We start from the raw sequence: 23,923 nt of genomic DNA, 5'->3' as shown, positions 1-23,923 counted from the left end.
TTGTAATTTGCTTCTTGTTCAACATTGTTGTATTTTGTTTCAAACGATGTACTTTGATGTTAGAAATGAAATGAAATCTCGTTTATTAAATATGATTACAAATAGTGCTATGAAGTCTCTTGCAATCTCGTTTTCGTCTCACTCCGATGTTTCCGTCATCGGTTGGGGTGTGACAACATGTTCAAAAACCCATGTTTAATTATACCAAAACTTTAAAATTCGTTTATGATAACTTATTGTATTATTTTAAATACGATGTTACTCATAAAATTAGAGTATAAAAAACTGTTTCGAGCCCAGGAAGCAGTCACGGGTGATAACATAGTAGTCTATAACCAAAAAATTCATTTAAATGCAGGAGAAACTTTAGCATAAAATAGACAAATCATATTACGAAAACACTTATATGTATTTAATAGAAACATAATCGTAACATATAATGGGACGTTGGTTTCCAAACGGGAGACTCTGCTGGCGTCGTATCCTCTAGTTATTCAACTTTAACCTGGTGTGCATACTAAAAGTCAACTATGCTTGGTGAGTTTTAATTTAATATGGCAATTATCAACTTTAACAAACACGAAAGTGCATTAAATAGTTAAGACACATCAATACATCACCGAACTTTACACTATATGTTGTTGATCAACCACCGGCAAACCACAAAGGCATTGCCTCTTTATCATCTGGTCACAATGTTAACTTTAGACATCATGTGCGACCACAACGTTAACTTTACACGTTGTTTGAGACTTCAGTGTTAACTTTAGTAACCTGCATTAACTTTAGACGTGATAAGTCTCCTTTAGCATACTATGAATACTTTGTAGTTTATCCTTGTAACACTTTAGCACTTTAACCCTTTATGTAACGCCCCAAAATTTACGTATGACTTAAAATAATAATTTAGTCATGATGCTTTAATGTTAAGAAATGGTAAACATAGATTTTTACCATTATTAAAGTTTTATAAACTTTAGCAAACCTAAATTTTTATGCATGTATGAGTTTTTATTGAGTTAGTATGTAGTAAAGGGAAAAGTGGCATGTTATGAAAGGATGAGGGGTTAAAATGAAAAATGTATAATTAAACACTTAACAAAAAAGAAACCAGAATTTGGTTCCTGGGGCGATCGAACGAACAGGGGAGCCAAGGAAAAACCCTAGCATTCAAATTTCTACAAAATTAAAAGGGAAGTCAAAGATTAATCGAATGCATGAGCCAGGAACTTTGATTATCTAAGTGTTCTTGACATCTAGTAAGTTTAATTTCATGATTTGGCAATATTTGATGAAGTGGTTTAGATGTAATTGTGATTTTCTATGAAATCAGACATGAATGTAAGATGATATGAGCATTTAGGAGTTGAAATTATGCTTAAATTTATCTATGATGATGATGAATTAGGGTAAAACCCACTTGTATGTCAAAGGATGATTAAATTTTAAGAAATCCTACATGCTAAATAGATTAATGTTGATGATATTTTAATAAATAGATGAGTAATTTGATATGAATCATATGTAGTATGGTCATGATTGTTGATTTTGAAGGAATTGGTTGATCTAGTTGATAAATTTAGGATGAATATGTTATAATTACTTGTACATCATCCTTATTAGAAAGTACGCACACAATGTGTTCATGAAATGCCTAAGTCGGTTAGGTTATGGTTTTGCATGAATACTTGATGAGTTGATGTAACGCATTTATGATAATGACGTATGTGATTAGTGGACCCCATAAAGTATGATAGAGAATTATGAAAGTAATGAAAGCTAAATGTATAAAGTTATGATTGTATAGGAGCAAAGAAGGAAGAAGGAGCAGGTCACTCCAAAGCGCAAGGAACCCAAGACCACGGTAAGTTCATATGAACTTAATTCCCCTTTATCTTGTTCTACGGATGATAGTTTAATAAATAAATCTTAGCGTTGAATTGTATGTTTGTTTATTGTAAAGTTTTGATATGTTGAATGTTGGAAAAAGGGTTAAGTAGTACAATAGTATCGGATGTATATTAACCACGCAAGTGATACTAAAATCGTTCGAAAAGTAGGATGTGGAATGGTTTAGTAATGACTTGTTGTAAACGGGTCAAATTGATTAGGATATGTCAAGTATGTATGATAAAGTTTTCCCGTTGTAAACGGGATGATTTAGACATGTATGATGAATGTCGATGTTGTTCGATCATGGACTCATTATTAATGGGTCGAATGGATGTATGTTTGAAAGTTATTGAGATGTTGGAATGAAAGAAAGTTAACGGAAATATTGTCAAATGGGAAGAATGTTTCACATAAGAAATGTCAACAAATGGGTAAATTGCAAATGGGTCGAATAAGAGTAAGTAATGAAAGTTATGGATTTTTGTTTGGTATTATGAATTAACGAATGTTTGATATTGTGTATGATAGGTAAATCTCACGTTTGATTGCGGCGCGCTCGGACCGAACACACACTGCGTTGCCCTTATGCGCTTCCGGTTCAAGTCATCATTTGAAATGGGTCAAAAAAGTCATTTTTGTGTAGTAAATGTTAAACTATTATCTAGGATGATCGTAGTAGTTTGAAGTTTAAACTTTATTTTGGATAGTTTGGTTAGAATGTTTTGATGATATGTGTATGGTTTTAGTTTTAGCAATCTTTTGAAAAGAGTCGTAGAATATATTTAAATGATTTTGTTAAAAAGCAGGAAATCGTTTACTTTACGAATGGGTCATGTCAAAATTTTTGCAAGAAAAAAAATTGTATGAAGTTTATGTCATTAGTCGAATGTGAAAATTGGGCGCCACACTTTACAACTACTTTAGCGAGCTTTATCATAATCTATCAAATCTATCATGTTCATAAACATGATACTTCACTTTGAAAAGTTTAGTGAATATGCACGTCGCCCTTAAACAATAATGTAAATAGAGCTCTAGAAACTCATCTGAGTGCAATGTTCTTCTTTACCAATTAACGAGCTTTCTAGACCTTTAGCAACCTTTGTGTAACTGTTCTATGTTTAAATGTGAAACGAGTCAACTATCATGGGGCGCAAAGCAGGTTTTGCACTCCAAGCTATCCCACGCACGAAGTCCTACGCGCAATGTATCAAGCGTGAACTAATTTACGCCTTAACTATGAAGCGAAATCTATAAAGCATGACTTATACTATGCGCGCGTAAAACAATGCACAAATTGTGAAGCGCAAAGTACCTGTTCGCTGATGAAACCCTTAATCTCCACTTTGATTGCGGCTATAGATTCCAAATCTGAAAGCAAATCAAGATGCTAACTTTATGAATCCACGTGGTCCGAAAATTAATCCTAAGGCAATCCCATGCAAAACCAACCGCATAAAATAGAGCTTTGTAAGAAATTTACTTCAAAACTGGGTTCAAATTTATCCCTTGGAAAAACTGATGAAACATGTTGCTCTCCTTTCAATCTCTTATGAAACCGTCTTGAAACGAGCTTGCTCTCTCTAAAGCCTCCTCTTAATCTCTCTAAAATCACACAAGACGGTGAACCAATTAAGGGTTTGATTCTTATTTTATATGCATATCTAAATGACCAAATTGCTCTCTACATGCTTTTCCATGGTTCATTCCTTAATGTGCTTTCTTTTTTTACTTTTAATTACCAGATTCCGCCTTTTAAAACCACCAAATTTATTTATAAAATTAGGATGTTACATTGTCTCGTAAGATATAAAGAGTGTCAGTATAGTATGATATCGGGTACAATAACAAATGGAACTAATACCGTCTCAATAATATTGGCACCACGATGATAAACAACATCGGTACTGGTATCGGTATTATTAGAATCATTACTAATATCCATTTTTATGGTTTTCGATTGATAATTTGATATAAAACACGTATCTTTATCCTTTGGGCAAGTGACAACTAAATTTTATGGGTTTTTCTCTTTCGGTTGTCATACTAAATATCGGTGCTGTAATGACCGAACTGAATTCCTACCATAACACAGAGGGAACTTGAACTTTAATTGTATTTAAAAATGTATAATCAAATAAATATTATATCAGTGTATTTTGTAATTTAACGTTTTGGCATATTTTGTTTTATCAATGTATGATTCGTCCCCATAGCCTACCCCACATTCCCATATGTGTATCATCCTCAATGTGTCTTAATATATGAAAGTTAGCAAAAGAAGCAACTGTAAGATAACATGAACACCATTCGCAAAATTGGACCAAATATGTACGAAAAGGACACTTCACGTGGTCTCACTCGATCTATTACAGTTTGTATTATTATTCATAAAGATTCCAGTGCAAATAAACAAAATACAAACCATTATTCCACAAAGAAACATTACAATCCATCTTTCCACGTATATAATTATTGGAGAAGGATTTGTTATTAACCATCCTTTATTGTGAGAATCGTGAGAATCAATGTGAACACAACGAAAAATACAAATTTTGTTTACGATGAAAAGTAGCGGTTTTTTATAAAAAATATTAAAAAAAATTTGTGTGTTGTTTATTTTTTTTCCTTCTTGTTAACAGAAAAACGGATGAAGTTAACCCAGTGAACTAAAATAGCAACGGTGAAACCTTTTTAGATCCACGGACCAAAAAATGAAACCTTTAGACTAAATTGACAAAATAATCCAAACCACAAGAACTAAAATGGCATTTAACTCTAGATTCAAACATAACTTAACCTTTTTGTTATAAATTAATAAATTTATTTTCTAAAAATTAGTAAGTTTATATACTAATAAATTTCACAAAGCAGTGAGATTCCCACGCACTTCGCTATGAGGATTTGTTCGGTTCGTTACGATACATACATTTAACATTGAGATATAAATTTTGTTAAAAACGGATATTGTGACGCTATCGCACCAAACAAAACTGAAATCGACTGAACAACATCTGTATCGATACATGTATTTATTTTTATTGTTTTTTTCTTTAGATAAATTGACAATATATCGCTACCATATCGTATCAAACTGAACAACACATGTATTCATTTTTATGGTTTCTTATTTGAAAATTGATATTGTGTCGCTACCGTAATGAACTGAACAAAACTAAAATAACAACATAGGTTTTGGTACTGGTATTTTATTTTAGTTTTTTTCTTTCCACAAACTGACACCGTATTGTTACCGTACCATACCGAACAGCATCAGTACCAGTACTTATATTCATTTTAATGGTTTACAGTTTTAATTTTTTTTTCATTTATAGAACTTTGTATACAACTATAAATAAATATCGGTATCGGGACCATGACAATCTTAACTGATTGACATCGTTTGAATAACATCATGCTAATATATATATATATATATATATAGAGAGAGAGAGAGAGAGGGGTTATGGGACAAGTGACGAAAAGTGCAAGATGGAGGGCTATATGGGGCTTTAGACCGTGGGGTATGGTGGGGCTTGGGTTGGGGCATTTGTTGACACGTGGAATGGGAGCCCCCCACCGCCTGGTTACGTGTCCGCGGGGTATGGCGGGGCGTGGGTTGGGCTTGGGTTCGGTGCACCGTGGCAGAATTTAAAATTCAAAATTTGAAAAGGCCGCTAAGACGTGGCGGGTGAGCGAATAGGAGGCAGCAAGCTAGCATGTCCATACCGCCCCACGCCCGGCTTGAAAGCCAAGCCCTAAGGGCCACGCCCCAGCCCCAACCCAAGCCCCATACCCTATGGCCTTATATCACAAGAGGGTGTAGTGGTAAAAGGGTTATATAACCCCTTCAATTATACATACATGTGTATGTAAATATATGTGTGTGAGTAAAGGGCAAGGCTGTTAATTTTCGCAAGGATTCAAAATTCAGACCTCATAACGCCAGCCGTAATAGTGTAGCCGAGCGCTATGGGGCGCTATACACCATTACAACATGATATAAAGCCCCATTACGGATGTTATTATAGCAAAGAGTGTGGTTTCACATTATACTTACGTTTCTACTATCACATCCGCATCATATCAGTTTCCACAAAGCTTCTATTGATCTCCACATCTAGAAGCGTTTCTTAAATGTTTTCCACAAAGCTTCTATTGATCTCCACATCTAGGAGCGTTTCTTAAATGTTCTCCTGAATTTCCATTGCCAGCTGAATTTCCATTGCGAGGTCATTTTTTTTAAATATAAGTTCTATGTTTTACCAATTTGTAAAAATATAATTGAATTAGATGTAACTTAATAAACGATTTATGTTAATAAATAAAAACGTTACATAATAATAATTAAAAAATCTATCTACTATAATAAAAGGAACCAATTTTTGGACACGTGTCATCCATTGAAGGTATCCTTAAATCTATAGTTATCTTATATTAACTTTAACTAAATAAATAATAAATTAATATTAAATCTTTTCATACTTTAATAAAATATTATCTTTAAATATAAATTGTTAATTTAATATATTTTTAAAACAAATACCTTTTTTTCTACTTATCTTATATTAAATATATAAATAATAAATTAATATTAAATGTTATCCTAATTTATTAAAAATATAACTTTTTTATTATTTGCTATACAAAATTATATTTATTCAACTCATGTAAAATGCGGGTTTTTATATATATAATTTTTTTCTTATTATTTACCATACAAAGTTACATTTATATAACCCGTCTAATACACGAAGTTTTTAAAGAAATAACTTTTTATTATTTGCTATGTAAAATTAGATTTATTCAACACGTGTAATACACAAGGTTTTCTAATGATATAATTTTTTTATTATTTGGTAGATTTTTCAAACCCGACTATACACGAGTTTTTTAAAGATACAACGTTTTAATACTTAATATACAAAATACATTTATTTAATATGTGTAATATACATGGTTTTTAAAGATATAACTCTTTTTTAAATCTATTCAACACGTGTAATATACGAGGTTTTTAAGGATGTAATTTTTATTATTTGGTAGATTTATTTAACCCGATTATACACGAGTTTTTTAATCTGTGTAATACACATGGTTTTTAAAGATATATTTTTTTATTATTTGGTATATAAAATTACATTTATTTAACCCATATAATATACGGGGTGCATAAAGATATATTTTTTTATTATTTAATATATAAAATTATATTTATTCAACCAGTGTAATACACAGGGTTCTAAACTAGTATACTAATATACTAAATAACAACAACTAAACATAAAAAATACAACCCTAGCCGTTTTTAAAATACAAAAGGACTAGAAATACGAGTTAAAGCCATATACGAGACAAAAAGAATACGAATTTTCAATGAAATATATATATCTAAATGTTAATAAAATAAAATAAAATAAAATAAAATAAAAACACTGTGAGTTTTGATTTTTTTAGAAAAGTTATCGAGCACAAATTTTTAGACAAAAACCAAATTAGTTAGTTAATGAAAACATTATTAAAAGAACAAGTCTTCATGGAAGCCTCCACGCCACTGAAACAAGTCCGTGAATCACGAGAGAGGGGCGCAATGTCTCTCGTGGCCACCGCTCCAGCCAGGACCACAATACCCCTTCGGGGAACCAAATCGCATGATCTAACCATAAATCATAATTGCATGAACTAATTAACATATTGTTGATGTTGATGAATGTGTTCATTATATTTTTTATGAGGAGAAAACCTTGGATACGTGTTTGGATATCCCCAAACCTCATCGTGGATGTAAACACAAATGCCATCTCTATTGAGAAGATGTGTCATGATTTAAATATTGAAATAGTCATTTTGATATTTATATTATCTGTTGACAGTTGTATGTAATAAAGACAAACTAAATACATGGTTTCTTTCCATTCGACACAATCACACAAAAAATGGATAAACGATATTTCAATTTAAAGAACCTAAAATGATTGATTAAACAATGGTATTGAAATTTTTAGCGTTTATTATTCAAAATAGACATGCGAATTAGACGAAAGTGGGTTAATACATTGATGGGCATCATTATCAACAAAGAGAGTAACGTCGAAGCTTCCTTAACTATTTGTCATATTCACAACTCACTATCTCACATACATGGTTCTCAAATTTCTACTCAGATCATGTTTGTAAACCCTAATATCTTAATAGTCAATTAGTCATTATTTTTTTTTATTTTTTTTTTGTCATGACTTGGGATACCTATGTTATAATGTTCTGTCATATACACTTATGTGTGAAGGTGAAATACATATACACGTATACCTGCATGCGCGGTTTTAGTGTGTTAGCAGACGTAGCATAGGCTACTCTCCAACTTCGTCTTCGTACCTTTTCTGTAGTGTAATTTTTTTCAATTTTTATACAAAGGATACCCCTAAAAAAAGTTGGGATACCTCTGATTTTTTTTTGTTAGATCCGTCACTGTCAATATGTGTGTGTTTATGATTTTGAAGGGTGTTTGTGATTGTTTATTTTTAATTTTTTTTAATTTTTGAGGAATTTGCGTTTGAAGTTAGTTTGTTAATAAGGCTAGGAGAGTTTAAGCATATCTTGCACATGTGGCATGTATAGGACTATAGAAGACCGCTTAGACGGTCAACATTTTTTTTTTGAAAAGTAAACTTCATTAAAACGAACTTTCGACCCATACGGGCAATATAACAAACAACAAACAATACCCCCGACCCAAACGGACAAAGGGCAGACAATTACAATATATACAACGGATATTTACACCATTCTACCCAACTAATATGCTTGAAAACCATCTCGTTCCTTCCTTTCCAAATGCACCAACACAAAATTATCACCAAACCTTTAATGATCTTATTCGCTTTCTTTCCTAATTGAGTGAAATTGTGGATATCCAAAATGTCTTTACAGTCGAAAATATCAATCGGAGGGATGTTGCACCAAACACTGAACGCCGACCATATACCAATCCGCCATCGAACACGCAGTAAATAGATGCTCCACGGTTTCCTCAAAATCGTCACAAAAAAGACAAATAACTGATGTAATATCCACGTTCCTTCTTCTTAAATTAACTCTCGTAGCTAAGCTATTCAAATTACCTCTCCAAGCCACAATATTACATTTGAGAGGCACCCATTTACACCATTCAAAGTTAGGAAGATGACTAGTTCCTCTATCAGCAATTAAAGCCTTTTTGATGGCCTTCACCGAGAAACCGTCCTGATTACCATTGTTCCAAAACCAAGAATCCTTATTATTGGAAAGCATCACTATATTAAGAACCTCTTGACATTCCTGCCATTCCTTAAGCTCTGCGTCAGACTCGGGCTGTCTAGACCAATTCCAAACAAATCCGCCATTTCCTTGGTCTGCATCCATTCTCTCTGCAACCCTGCATATTTTAAACAATTCCAAACCAAACAAATGTGGCCATCTTTCCAAGAAAGGCAGATCGCCCACTCAGGTATCTATCCAGAATCGAATCTCTTCCCCGTTCCCTACCTTACCCAAAATCAGACGGTTTAAACCCTTCCCGTTTACTTTCATATCAGATATTGACTTCACTATATTTTTCCAACACCCCGCAATGTTACCGTTAATCGGGAGGAAACTCCTTTTATTGATTTTACCATAGAAAACTTCCACCATCTTCCTCCAAAAATTTTGATTTTCAACCCTATACCTCTACCCCTACTTAAACAGAAGAGCCTCATTAACTTCTTTGAGTCTGTTGATACCTAATCCCCTTTTATCTTGGGCCACGTGACCCAATCCTAAGCAACCAAGTTCATAAAGTTTGCTTGTCTTAAACGGTAAACTGTCAAAATGGTCCCTGAGATTTGATCACTTTTGCCACTTTAGTTCAAAACTCAAACCTTTTGAATCTGGGTCCATGTGGTTTCAATTTTGTTACCATTTTCATCCAAAGTCAAAATATGGTCAGATTTTTCAGTCAACATCTAGTTTTTTTCTTTTTCGTCCCTTTTAATGAAGGGCAAAATGGTCTTTTAACGTTTTATTTTGACAAATTAAAAAAATCTGACAATTTTCCCCTTCATTAAAAGGGGGCAAAAAGATAAAAAAAAATTGGATGTTAACTGGAAAATATAATCAGATTTTATTTTTGGTTGAAAATGGGAACAAAATTAAAAACACAAAAACCCAGATTCATTTTGGATTAAAGTGGCTAAGGGGCTGTTTGTTTACCTCTTAATGATGCTTTTAATGGTTCAGACATCTTACTGGTTCAACACTTAATGGTTCAGACTGTTTGTTTCACGAGCAGATGTCTGAATGGTTCAGACATTTGCCTTTGAATGGTTAAGATTTATACAAAGTCTGAATGGTTAAGACCTCTAATCTGAATTGGTAAGACATTTGCCTCTGAACGGTTAAGCATTATACAGACTCTTAATAATGGTTCAGACCTCTTACTGGTTCAACATTTAATGGTTCAGAACTTTTACTAGTTCAGCAATTAAGCATTGAGATGTTTTCAAACACTCCTAAATCTCAAAAACCAATTTGGGAGTTTACTGTCTTAAAAACAAATTTTATGAAATCCGTTTTTGCCTCATGAACGGTCTCTTGTAATCTAATGCCACGTGTTTTAGATATGGTACATTAAAGTCCGCTAACCCTAGAATTGAACTACCTAGGAACTCCCGTACTCAGAAAAAAAAAAAAAAAGAAAGAAAAAAGAAACTAACCTCCAAATACTCTTTAAAACCTAAACCGCTTAAAAAAATTCAAAAAAATTATTTACAGAAACTTTTTTTTATCTTTTTTTACAGAAACATTTATAATGTATGGAGAGCATTGTTTGACAAATAGTAATATATTTCTTTCCCGCACACATGAAACACCATATTCGTCTTTCTACCATTCTTATATTTCTTTATTAATAATCATAACCACCAATTATTTCTTATATTCTCTCCTTTTTCTCCTTCATATTCTTGTCAGTTTTCAAACCTCAACCTACTTTCTTCTTCAATACTTCAATCCACATATCTTTATCTCAGATGGACTTCCACACTTTTGCCAACACTGAACTTGCACTGGAACTAGGTCTTAATCCAACACTATCCATGGCCGAAAACACGACAAACCCTACCAAGAAACCTAACCCGAGTTCTGATCACCCTCTTGAGCCGAATCTAACCTTGGCTCTTTCCGGTGATTCATGTGGCGGTTCGTCGTTCTCTAATGCTAGTGTGAAGAGGGAGAGAGAGGTTGCAAGTGATGAATCTGGAGAGAGAGGAGTGGAGAACACTAGTGGTGAAGAAGATGAAGATGGTGGTGTGAATTGTAAGAAGAAACTAAGGTTAACTAAAGCTCAATCTGGACTACTAGAGGAAGCCTTTAAACTTCACACAACTTTAAACCCTGTAATTGTTTTTTTATCAGAAATTTATATATACTTTCATAATCATATCATATACATCACTTTATAATTAACTAAGAGTTATTGGTGTTGAATATTAGCAGAAACAAAAGCAAGAGCTTGCAAGGGACCTAAAGCTAAGGCCTAGACAAGTTGAAGTTTGGTTCCAAAACAGGAGGGCAAGGTTTTTTTTTAATCATTTTTCTCTATCTACATACCCTCTTTCTTTTCTAAATTATTCTATTGACGGAACTAGAACTTTTTCTCTTTATGGGGTCGTAATAAGTTTCTTTTCTCTACAATCTAAAGGGTCCAAATCATGTATTTCTTATAAAAAATCTCATATTTTATATATAAAAATCCAATAAATTCATGTGGGTCGATCGGAGGGTCAGCTGGCCCTCTTGACCCCTGGTTAAACTACCGATTATGTCAAATCTAAACGCAATAAAATCAACCAACTGAAGGAGATCTTTTTTTTTTATCAATTGAAGATCAAAACTGAAGCAAACCGAGTTGGATTGTGAGTACTTAAAGAAATGCTACAAGACATTAACGGATGAGAACCAAAGACTCCGGCAAGAGGTTCAAGAACTAAAAGCACAAAAAGTGTCGACACCCATGTACATGCAGCTGCCGGCGGCCACCCTCACCATGTGTCCGTCGTGTGAACAGATCGGAGACACCACCAAAAGCCCTTTTACTATGGCTCCTAAACCACTATACTTTTTTAATCCCTTCAATAGCTCATCGGCAGCTTGTTAATTATTATTATTAATTACGTATATGGTTTGTGTTGCTTAAATTAATCACCCATGCACAGCACAGCCCTGGCCGTTTTTAGAGTCAAGGGCTTATCTTGCAGGTTAGTGGTTAAGAAAAAGATATATATTATCGTAGGAAAGATGTCAGAATTCCACTTATATTTGTTCTTTTATTAAAAAAAAAAAGTGTAGTTAAGTTTTCTTGTAAATAATCTACTGCTTATTGTATAATATTAGTTCATCCAAATCCCTTTGTAAAGGATGTTAGTTATCACGTCCATTTTTCTTTATGGTTCTTATAAGATGTATCTATGATTATAAAACCTTAACAACAAATGATTGTGTATAATATAACCATCTATTCATATATCTTTTAGTTGATCACTGATCACTTATATAATTTTATAAAAACTATTTTTTAATATTATATAAATAAATATGTTAACTTACATTCACTACAAGAAAATGGGGCAATAGAGGCGACAAACGTCGTTGCTAAAGACCCCTTATATCGCCGCTATTACCAATAGTAAATATTTTTCTAATAGTTACATTCATTTTAATAAATTAATAATAAAACAGATATACAGTTATTAGTAAAGCTAGTAGAATTTTTTTAGGTCAAATCTTTTACTTGAAATAAAAATTATAATTAAATTTTAATATTTATATTGAATTTTTGTAATTAAAAGGAACGGGATCCACATATTCATCCTTGTCGTTATCATTCTTTCTGGATGAATATTATATTTTTGAGTAAACTGCCATTTTGATCCCTGAGGTTTGGTCACTTTTGCCACTTTAGTTCAAAACTCAAACTTTTTAAATCTGGGTCCCCGTGGTTTTACTTTTATTGTCATTTTGGTCCAAAAATGAAATCAATTGATATTTGGCTAATAAAATCCTATTATTTTGTCATTTTCCTCAGGGGCAAAATGGCCAAATATCAGTTGATTTCATTAATTTAATTAATAGTGTATTATAATAAAATTATATTGACCGTTTTGCCCTTGAGGAAAAGGACAAAATAGCAGGATTTTATTAGCCAAATATCAGCTGATTTTATTTTTGGACCAAAATAGCAATAAAAGTGAAACCACAGGGACCCAGATTTAAAAAGTTTGAGTTTTGGACTAAAGTAGCAAAAATGACCAAACCTCAGGGACTAAAATGGCAGTTTACTCTATATTTTTTTTTGAATAAAACAAAGTCAAGAATGGTATACTCTTACTATGCATTTTTATATCATTCTTTCACCGTGTATAAAAAACAAGTTATTTGCTCCAAAATTTTGCCACAAAAATATGCCAAAAAACTTGCTATGGGTATACACCTATATACACCTATAGGCCTATACGGGACATATATACACCTATAGACCTATACGGGTGTTATATCGTATCGTATAGTAGCGTATCGTGTTGCATAATTAACCGTGATACTCCATTTGAGGAGGCGATACAGGTCTAAAGTCAAGTGAGATGACCCTTGAAGTTGAACAATTTGGGCGGGTCGTGATAATAGTGCAAAGGGATCGAGTTGATTTTCCTTTTGATCCAGGTGGCTTTGGTTCAAAGATAAAACTCGAGGACGGGTTTTTTTCGAAGACGGGGAGTATGATTCTAGATTATCTCATAATTTGAATTTTAATCTTTTTATTTAGTTGCCTATTTTGTAGGGATTTATATTTCCTAGTTATCTCTTTTTTATTCATTATAAATTAGGTTCTAGGGTTTATGTTTTAGTTAGTTTTTGATTGATTTTTAATGATAAGAACTTTGTTCTTGAACCCTTTGGTTCGTTTTATCGTCTTTGATTAATCAAGTGATCTTGAGCCATTTGATTGCACGCGAAACTGTATCAATAAAACTTATAAATATAAACTCATGAATATAAAACTTGCAAAATTCTATAGAAACCACATGCATATTGAATTCATTAAAAAGAAAAAATATACAATGTCTGGTGGATGCATACATACAAATCTTCATCATCTAGTCTTAATCAAGAGTACAAAGTTGCTAAAGTTTTAAATGCAAATATATATATATATATATATATATGTATATATAGGGGGCTGCTAGAATGAGAACCACCCCGAGTTGTAAGAACCGCGAGAACTACACCCCACGGAGCGCCGTTCGCCATGATTTTTTTTTACAAGTAGATGTGTGTATTATAAACACAGCCGTAAAAAATCATGGCGAACGGCGCTCCGTGGGGTGTAGTTTTTTACACCACAAGTTTGGTGTTTTTTAATTTTTTTTCTTTTTTCTTTTTTTTTCACCAAACTTGTGGTGTAAAAAACTACACCCCACGGAGCGCCGTTCGCCATGATTTTTTACGGCTGTGTTTATAATAGACACATCTACTTGTAAAAAAAAATCATGGCGAACGGCGCTCCGTGGGGTGTAGTTCTCGCGGTTCTTACAACTCGGGGTGGTTCTCATTCTAGCGGCTCCCTATATATATATATATATATATATATATATATATATATATATATATATATAGGGGTAGGTTCATTTGAGAAGAATTTTCTTTCAAGAAGAAAAATAAATTAATCTAGGCCCTATATGTTTTTGATGAATGGTTGTGAATCAAGATATAATTTTTGTCTAATTTTAATTAATGCTTTAATTAATAAGGGTAAGATAGACATTTTGATGTATAATACTAATAAATATTAAAAGGGTTACTTAAGTTTTATTAATGCCACCATAATTTGCTCCTTCACCACAATTAATGCGTTGGTCCTACACCAATTTTATTAGAAGTGACCAAATTATTTAAAAGTGTTAGGGTCCTACACGTACTTTACTATGAGTCGCAAAATTATTTAAAAGTGTTGGAGTCCTACACATTATGTACCTTACACAAAACATTGTTTTTATGGTGTAGGAAACGTTGAATATGTAGGATCATGTGCATTATTGTTTTGATTGTGTAAGGTGCAAAACTATTTTATAGGATGAATCATTTAATGATTAGGGTTCATTAATTTGAATAGCAAAAATAAATAATAGACACATTAAATGATTTATTCAAATTACCTTTGTACCCTTTATTCTTTTTGTTCTTAATTTATAATTTCTTCTCATTTGAACTCTCCACTATATATATATATATATATATATATATATATATATATATATATATACACATATATATATATAGAGTAGGGTTCCTGCGGAAAGTGTGTTTTTCGTAGAAAGTCTAGGAAGCGATCTGGGCCATCCGATTGGTGTGTTTAATGGTTGAGATCATCTCAGTGGCATTTTGGTAATATGTGTGTGATAATAATTAATTGATTTAATAGATTGGGGGTATTTTGGTCATTCAACGTCTTTTAAATCAATTAACAAACTGTCAAACATTAACCCACGTCCTAAAATCACGCGATTTTCTCTCTACCCACTTCCTAAAACCCTAATCCATACCAAAATTCGCTAGTTTCATGGATGAAGATAACAAAATTTGAAAAAAAAATACAAGCGTTAGTTGCTATTTAACTTGTTGATTGTGTTCTAGAACTCGAATTTTTATCATCTATATGTTCTTTTTCTGGTAATTTTGAGGCAAGAGATTCAAGATTATTGAAACAACGAAGAAGATTGATATTCCGATGTGTTCCAAAAAACGTTCCAATCAGGCGTCGTCGATCATAGGTGCGTTTTTTATGTATTTTTCAAAACTAGGGTTTCAAAATTGTGTTTGTTGTAATCGATCATTGCTGGCTGTTGATACCAGTGTGTTATATGCAAATATGAATTGTGTGTTTGACAATAGATTTTATATGGGTGTGTTTTACAATTATAATGACTTGTAGCTGTGTTTAAGATAAATGTGTTTTACGGTGTGTTTATGTTGCTGTGTTTTAAGGTTTATATGTTTTACCATTTTAATGTTGATGATGACAGTGTGTTGAATACGAAGACACTGGGTTGTGTTGAAGACGAAGACACTAACAGCGTGTCCAGCAATCTGCTTGTTGTTAAAACACAATGTCAAGAAATCTGCTTGCTGTTAAAACACAGCGTCAAGAAATATGCTTGCTGTTAAAACACAATGTCCAACAATCTGCTTGTTGTTAAAACACAGCGTCAAGGAAATCTGCTTGCTGTTAAAACACAATGTCAAGAAATCTGCTTGCTGTTAAAACACAATGTCAAGAATCCTCCAGCAATCTGCTTGCTATTAAAACACAGCGTCAAGAAATCTGCTTGCTGTTAAAACACAATGGCCAGCAATCTGCTTGCTGTTAAAACACAGCGTCAAGAAATCTGCTTGCTGTTAAAACACATTGTCAAGAAATCTGCTTGCTGTTAAAACACAATATCAAGAATCCTCCAGCAAAATTGCTTGCTGTTAAAACACAGCGTCAAGAAATATGCCTGTTGTTAAAACACAATGTCAAGAATCCTCCAACAATATTTAATCCTTTTTTACGAATTCGTGTGAATATGTTGTATGGATTGTATGATTTAAATTGAAACTATCAATTTGAATTAAATGGGATATTTAGTTTCCATAATTTTATGGTTAGTTAGTTATTCTAATTAAATAATCCATAATTAAATTAATATTCAAATTACACAATTGCCCTTTTAGTTAAAATCCTACAATGCCACATGTCGCGTTCTTATTGCTTCCTAGACTTTCTAGGAAAAACACACTTTCCACCCAACTCCTACTCTATATATATATATATAGGGTAGGGTTCCAGCGTGAACCTAATCCCATGCGTGAACTGCGTGAACTGATCTGGACCATTGATTTCCTTTTTAGTTGTTAAGGGTATGATTGTAATTGTATAAAAAATTATATTTAAATCATTATTTTAATAATTGAATGAAGTTACATCTTTCCTATTTTAAATTCATTATCCACATTATCTTTTATTTCATTTTTATTTTTTAGATTTCGCCACCAGAATTCGGATTATGATTTTTAAGATTCACGTAACCTTCATATTTCAACGGTATACACAGGTGTACTTTGATATGAATTGAACAGTACACATGTGTACTCAGCATGGTATATATGTGTAATTAGCTACATAATACATACATATAAACAAACAAAACTTGTAAACCTATTTTATATTAAGCAAATAACAATTTCCATAATGTTTGCCAAACCAAAAAAAACATACAATTACAAGTTCCAGTTTCGTGAAAACAATAAACGCAACATAATCGGAAAAATAAAAAAGACATAGTCTTTTACAACTATTCGCCGCGTTGTATGCTGAATCATCCTTATCGACCAAGCAAACAAACATACGTGAATCATCCTTATCGACCTCATACGTGAATCATCCTAATCGACCTTCCATCTCCACTTTCCTCGTTTACGACGTCTCCTATAATAACACAAAAAAAGTCAGCAACTAATAATTTGCATAATTCAATACATAAAAAGTGATGAGATATCACAAAAACAGACGCAATACACATGTGTACATCGCGTTAAAATCAGAATACACATGTGTACATCGCATTAAAAACAGAGCAAAATCAGAATACACATGTGTACATCGCAGTAAAACCAGAGCAAAATCAAAATACACATGTGTACAACGCATTAAAAAACAGAGCAAAATCAGAATACACATGTGTACATCGCATTAAAAACAGCTTCCGCTGACAACTTTAAGAACAAAACAGGGGCTTACCGAACTAGAACAGCTGACAACTTTTTGCCGGAAAACACCAAACATTGCTAGCTTCAAGTTTATAAACTGTCAACTAAATAAATACAAAAAAATCATACATTACCATAAAATGCTCAAATATTATTCCATATAATCAAAATACAAAAAACGGCTGCTTGTCTATCCATTTAAGTGAATCATCAGTGCATGTGAAGTTGTCTAATTTCGTGTGAAATATTATCAGGTCACGTGATATCATTTGATAGGTCCAATCAGATTGAGTTAAACATTAATGTGGTCGGCTCATTGAAACAATGAATTAATAATTGTTCATATGTCCAATACATTTGCATGTGCAATGGTAAAAGACGGCTGCTTGTCTATCCATTTAATTCAAGTGTGCTAGTGAACAGCTCATGTGTTGTGACTGAAAATTATTATCGACCCAATCACTTTATTAAACATCATTTTAGCGGCCCAATTGGATTGTGTTGTGTAGTAGTTTTGTCTGCCACCCACTTTGATTCAATACACAAAGTATTAGAATTTAACTGAAAGTATTATCTGATTGTCATGTGAACACCTCGGCACTTTCATTCTGAAAGTCAAGAGGTCAAAAGTTTTTTTTTAAAACATTGTAAATCACGTGAACTATGTATATTAGACATGAAACAAAAGAGTGAACACTGTATACATCAAAAGAACCTAAAAAAAGGGAAAATCATGATCGAATACACACCTTCTGCTTGCACCCCTGCCACTGTTGTTCTCGTCACCGGCGCCGCCATCTCGGGCCGGTGCTATGTGTCGTCGGTAGCCACCGGACACTACTATTGTTCCGATGTGAGCCCACCGCCGTCATCTCTTTCTCCTCCACTTTCTTTCTCTGACCGATCTCTCCCTATCTATCTGCTTCAAGATCTAAAATATGTTGAATGAAATTGATAATAATAAGAGGAGATTAGAAGAGTTTACCTACAAAACGATCCGTTTTCTTCGATTCGGATCTGAAAAACGATCCGTTTTTTCTTCGATTCGAATCTGAAAAACCACCGTCAAAGTATAGGAAGGAGGGTTGGGGGGTTGTGTGGAGTAGCTTGCCGGAAAAACGGCCTGAACCAGTCGGATGGTAGGTGGCCGGCGGTTATGGTTGCTGGTTTACGGGGAGAAGATGAAGAACAGGATGGTTGGTGGACGGCAGTTGATGATTCTAGATCTAGGGTTGAATATATTGAAACTGATATAGGGATTTTAGGGGAGTACAATTTAATTAGTTTCCATATCTTTAATATGAAAGTTCCTTATTTTACCCTTTTGATTAAAATTTAAATTAAATTTATTAAACCTTTAATTACAATTCTGCCATTGATCTAAGATCTATCATCTACAAAATCAAGGGCCCAGATAAGTTTACGCTGGAGAAAATGTTCAAGTTTGAACCTAATCCTATATATATATATATATATATGTGTGTGTGTGTGTGTGTGTGTGTGTGTTTGGTTAATCGATTCGGTTCGGTTATTTTCGGTTTTAAAAATATGATTAACAGAAACCGAAAATTCAGTTATTCATAATTATATCCATGTGAGTGTAATCAAGATGAAAACAAATATAAATTTATAATAATAATCTATACTATATTATAATGCACGAGGAAAGGGTATTTTAAGATACCTATAAAATAAGAACTTTCTCTCCCTTTATTTATAGAAAGACCCTTAAAATGAGGGTAGTTTGGTCTTTTAAACACTATTTATTTTTTAGCCCCTAAACTTATTACACTTAAATCCCTGAGATTTTAACAAAATTATAGATAATTAGTTACAATTACCCACTCCGCAACAAACTTATAATTTTTTACGTGTTCTTGACATATCTTATAAACTATACTGTTTAAAAAAAATCCAAAGATAACATGACGACCTACACATTTTTGTCAACGTTTCGGTAGTTGTCTTGTTCAATATCGACGCACGGATTAAAAGGTACAAGTCGATAATGCTTTAATGTACAAGTGATTAAAGAATAAAATAATAACTAATATATATATATATATATATATAAGATACCAAAAAAATAAGAATTTTTTTTCCTCTTAATTTATAAAATAAAATACACCTTAAAATAAAAGTAAATTAGTCTTTTAAACAAAACTTATATTTTAACCCCATCGTATTACACTTTAATCACTCAATTTTAATAAAGTTGCACTTTTCCACTTCCCGCTGAGCTCAAAATTCAAAATTCAAATTTCAGATTTCAAACGCACGTGTATCTCTGTTTACCTCTCCCTATCCATCTTCCCAAACCCTAATCCCATTCGTCAACCACAATATTTGCAGGTTTTTCTCTCCCACTCTACTCATTTGAGTCTATCAGCCTAGCTACATATCACAACAAAAACAAGCAAGCGTTTAAACATCCAGTGAGAATGAATCACCCCCATGACATCTACACATAATAAACGAAAACCCCATCTTCCTGCCGCCGCGTCTACCCCTTTTTACGAACCACTGCCACCTCCGCAACCACAACGACATCGATGAGATGGGATGAACTGAAACCTGATTTCAACCAAGAGCAAGAGCCCGAACAACAAGAAACTATATATCTCGAAATCAATACCCTATCTCTCATTTCTAAACCCAAGGTACTCCGCAATTTTCACCTTTTTTCATGTAATTTGTTTAGATTTAACCATCTCTTGTAACTTGGCTAATTTAGGATTATTATCAAATCATCGAGGTGGAATATGAAGCTGCTAAAGAGGAAATTTGATCGATTTATATTTGATTAGCTCTGGTAAGTACATCTTTCCCCTTCCTTCTCTTTATCTTGTATCTCCTTTCTGGATTGCGAATCGATAGACCGAGCAGGCTGGGTTTTGAGCTGAAATTGAGGTCGCTTTGATGATTACGTTGTAGTTTAAATCTCGCATGATTGATAGATGTCAAAATGATAACTCCTGATTTTTTAGGGCTTGAAATTGCTACAATGTAACTTAATGGTTGAATTAGTTTCTGATATGTTGTCGATTGATTCCCGCTATCATCAAAAGTTTAATTTTGTACTGACTAAATGTTGGATTTAGGTCTTCTTTCAGTGTTTGTATTATTGATCTTATTGTTAGGAGCCTATCCTATCATCTTTATTAGAATGGCATCCAGACAAGAAGAAAGGCGAGGATCGGGCGTACCAAGGTTGGTATTCATGTACTCTTGATTGTTATGCTTGATTATACATAAACTGAGTGTCATCTACAGAGTAGTTTACCTCTCCATTTATAAAATAGATAACTTGGTTATGTGTTCTATTCAATTCCCGGGTAAAATATTATATTGTGATAGATTAAATCGATCAATCTTGCACAAAATAATTGGCCTGTCTATTTAAAAATCAAACAATTCAGCTAGAAACCTATGCTAAATTCCTTGTATTTTTAACCTTGCTGATTATTGTTGACTTCTTTATTAGGATTTGTTATGGACTCTCTGATGATAGAAGCCAATCTTTAGTGGCTACTCACTGCCCCATGTTATCTGATTTTGTGTTTTTATTATTCTACATAGATTACCCATGTTTTGATCACAATCCGCTGATAACAGTCGGTTCCTACATGCAATCTACTGTGATAGTGATCTTGAGCGCAACATCAAGTACATTACCCTTCTTTACCGTTAGATCATTCAAGATTTCAACCAAAGTTGGATCTGTAGTTCTGCACTCAATGGCTTCTACTGAATGAACAAAATGTGAGTTTGAAAGTTTAATGCTAATTAGAAGTTTAGAGCAATGCCAGTTTAGAAGTTTAGTGCTTATTGCATCAAAGAAATTCATAACTCGAGCAGTTATAGAAGCAGTTGGTTCATGCCTTACTAACAAATATTTGAAGGACTTCCTGGCCAAAGATGAAAATTGTCGTTATAATTTATGAATTTTCATCTATACTATATATAATTTGCATATAGGAAATTTGGAGTAGAAATGCCTGCCGTAGATGGCTACCGAAAGGGTGGAATGGGATCAGCTGCAAGGCCTATCGAGTATGCAATCGATCAACAATGTCAGCGGTGTTTGGCAGTGGAAAACGGGGGCAGGAATGTAGACCTCTCTCTGTCAAGTAGGTCAGAATGGATCTTGAAGAAGCCATTAATCCGGGTGATCACCCAAACCAGTTTACTTGGAGTAAGATAGCCGTCCCGAAGGTGAACTACTTTGCACGAAGGGCTGTTAGTGGCAAGATCCCGACTGCGACAACGTTAGTGTCGTGAAATGTGGTTTTTGGTGATGTTTTATGTTCTTTGTGCGGAATAATCTACGAGTGTGCAGATCATCTATTGGTGCCGTGTATTTTTGCTAAATATGTCTGGTGGATGGTTTGTGTCTGGGTGAGAATTCCGAATCCCGAGGGAGTTCTCGGTGGCTCAACATATGTCCTACTGTCAAGGATTAGATCTTCCTGAGTGAAAGAATCGGGCCGTGTATGCCATCTTTCTCATGACCTTTTGGAGACTTTGGAATAGGCGCAACGAGAAGGTTTTTAGGCTGAAAAAACACTTCAAATGGTTAAAAGGTATAAAATGGTTGCTGGAGACCTGGAAAAATGGAACAGTTGATAGGCTGGAGATGACTGCAGCTACATTGCATTGAATTTTATGTTGTATTGTTTGTATTTTTTTTCTTCTATTTGGTTCCCCTTAGCAGCTTGCTAAGTCTTATAGTCTCTCTTTTGTGGTAATAAAGTTTCTTCTTGGCTGGCCATAAAATGTAAATTCAAATTCTACATGTCTTAACAACTTTTGCATGACTTCTGATCATCCTTAATGATTATATTAACAAAGTTTTGGTATTTTGACCCACTTTCTTTTGTAGCTACCCCCTTCGTTTCAACATAAAATTTCACTAGAGTCTAGGAAAAAGGCCCACAATGTTCTTTGTAACTACCGCCTTAGTTCCAACATAAATTTTCACTAGAGTCTAGACAAAAGGCCCACAATTTTCACTCAGTAGTTTCCGATATATAGTTTTCGTATAGAATTTTTTAGGTATATACGTTTTCAACTCCCGGGTTTTTAAATGTCGTTCAAAAAAAGTTATAATGTTAAATTATTATTTAACCGAGATATGTAAGTCTCATGTCAACGATGGACCACACCTATGCTACGATAAGAAAACTAATAGACGTACTATACAATTAGATTATCCTTTTGAATCGTTTTACTTTAACAATTAGATTATCTCGTTTTATTTTAGCAATTAGATTATCACTTTCACTTATTTTGCCTTTTATTGTAAATTTTGCCGCCGCATCGCGTGGGAATCCTACTATACCAATAAGAGAACTACTAGAAATGAAATGTTGCTCCTGTCGCATCGCACATGCACCCTACTATACCAATAAGAAAACTATCAGAAACGAGTATCGCAATGCAAAGTGTCGCTCCCGCCGCATCGCGCAGGCACCCTACTAATAAGGGATAATGCAAGTGAAAATACTGTTGGTAACAAGATGAAACTTAGAAACATCTTTAATTAAATTATCAATATCAATTATTATCGATTCGATTAAATGAATTAGAGCATTCAAAATGAATTTTTTTTTCTCCCTATCCATATAAGAGTATTCACAATAGATTATCTATATTTATGTGAGTAGGATAATTATCTATATAAATTACAAGAAGATGAATAGTGTTTTTCGGTCCTTCAGTCTATTTCGTCATTTAATGTAAACTATTTCATTTGTAACCTATCTAGTTTAATTATTGTATTTTTCCTTTTACTTAAACCAAATTACTTTTCTACCCCTAAATAGTTTTTTAACGAACACGTTAATCTCGTTTTAGACATATTTTTTAACTTTTCTTTTTCTTTGTTATAATGAGCGTGGCGAAAGTTTTTTAACGAACACGCCGATACACTTTTAAACATATTTTTAACTTTTCTTTTTCTTTGCTATAACGAGCGCACTGAAACCGACCGAGTTTCTATCGTTTACCTTTGTTATTTATTATATTGTTTTACCTTTTCTTATTATGTGGATGTTTAGAGTTGAGTTACTACGCAATAGCATAACACATTTAGATATCACTTTATTTAATTTTACAAATTTATTTATTAGTTGTCATGGTATGTTATACTTTCTGAATTCAAACCACGTCCATGCGCAACGCACAAGTAACTACGACCCTAGTTATATTA

General features: G+C 33.2%; 1 protein-coding gene and 2 long non-coding RNA genes across 5 annotated transcripts; all 3 read left to right on the top strand.

Moving 5' to 3' along the window:
- The first annotated feature begins 1,127 nt into the window (after nucleotides 1–1,127).
- On the top strand, nucleotides 1,128–2,616 carry LOC118486664. The gene is made up of 3 exons (XR_004879380.1): nucleotides 1,128–1,259; nucleotides 1,808–1,864; nucleotides 2,422–2,616. It is a non-coding gene; the product is annotated as an uncharacterized LOC118486664 (long non-coding RNA).
- An 8,191-nt stretch (nucleotides 2,617–10,807) lies between these two features.
- LOC110903823 (homeobox-leucine zipper protein HAT22) lies at nucleotides 10,808–12,344 on the top strand. 2 transcript variants are annotated; one of them, XM_022149613.2, is made up of 3 exons: nucleotides 10,808–11,306; nucleotides 11,404–11,486; nucleotides 11,797–12,344. In XM_022149613.2, exons 1-3 carry the CDS (start codon nucleotides 10,941–10,943, stop codon nucleotides 12,065–12,067), a joined length of 720 nt encoding a protein of 239 aa, XP_022005305.1. In that variant the 5' UTR covers nucleotides 10,808–10,940; the 3' UTR covers nucleotides 12,068–12,344. The 2 variants fall into 2 exon arrangements, with proteins under 2 accessions (XP_022005305.1, XP_022005306.1); XM_022149614.2 differs by having other exon boundaries at nucleotides 10,810–11,306; nucleotides 11,407–11,486.
- A 7,635-nt stretch (nucleotides 12,345–19,979) lies between these two features.
- LOC110903822 lies at nucleotides 19,980–22,529 on the top strand. Of its 2 annotated transcripts, XR_002572188.2 has the most exons (5): nucleotides 19,980–20,372; nucleotides 20,447–20,524; nucleotides 20,814–20,922; nucleotides 21,292–21,474; nucleotides 21,691–22,529. It is a non-coding gene; the product is annotated as an uncharacterized LOC110903822 (long non-coding RNA). The 2 variants fall into 2 exon arrangements; XR_004879379.1 differs by having other exon boundaries at nucleotides 21,292–22,529.
- The last annotated feature ends 1,394 nt before the right edge of the window (nucleotides 22,530–23,923 follow it).

This window comes from Helianthus annuus, chromosome 14 (genome assembly GCF_002127325.2).
Source record: "Helianthus annuus cultivar XRQ/B chromosome 14, HanXRQr2.0-SUNRISE, whole genome shotgun sequence".
Lineage (NCBI taxonomy): Eukaryota > Viridiplantae > Streptophyta > Magnoliopsida > Asterales > Asteraceae > Helianthus > Helianthus annuus.
The sequence above is the reverse complement of the archived record's forward strand: the minus strand, read 5'-3'. Positions and strand labels throughout refer to the sequence as shown.

Bases quoted from the DNA above. Each gene is read 5' to 3' on its own strand.
- LOC110903823 (XM_022149613.2), top strand. From the start codon at position 10,941: ATGGACTTCCACACTTTTGCCAACACTGAACTTGCACTGGAACTAGGT. The intron at 11,307-11,403 runs GTAATTGTTTTT...GTTGAATATTAG, and splicing joins TTCACACAACTTTAAACCCT to CAGAAACAAAAGCAAGAGCT. The intron at 11,487-11,796 runs GTTTTTTTTTAA...TATCAATTGAAG, and splicing joins TTCCAAAACAGGAGGGCAAG to ATCAAAACTGAAGCAAACCG.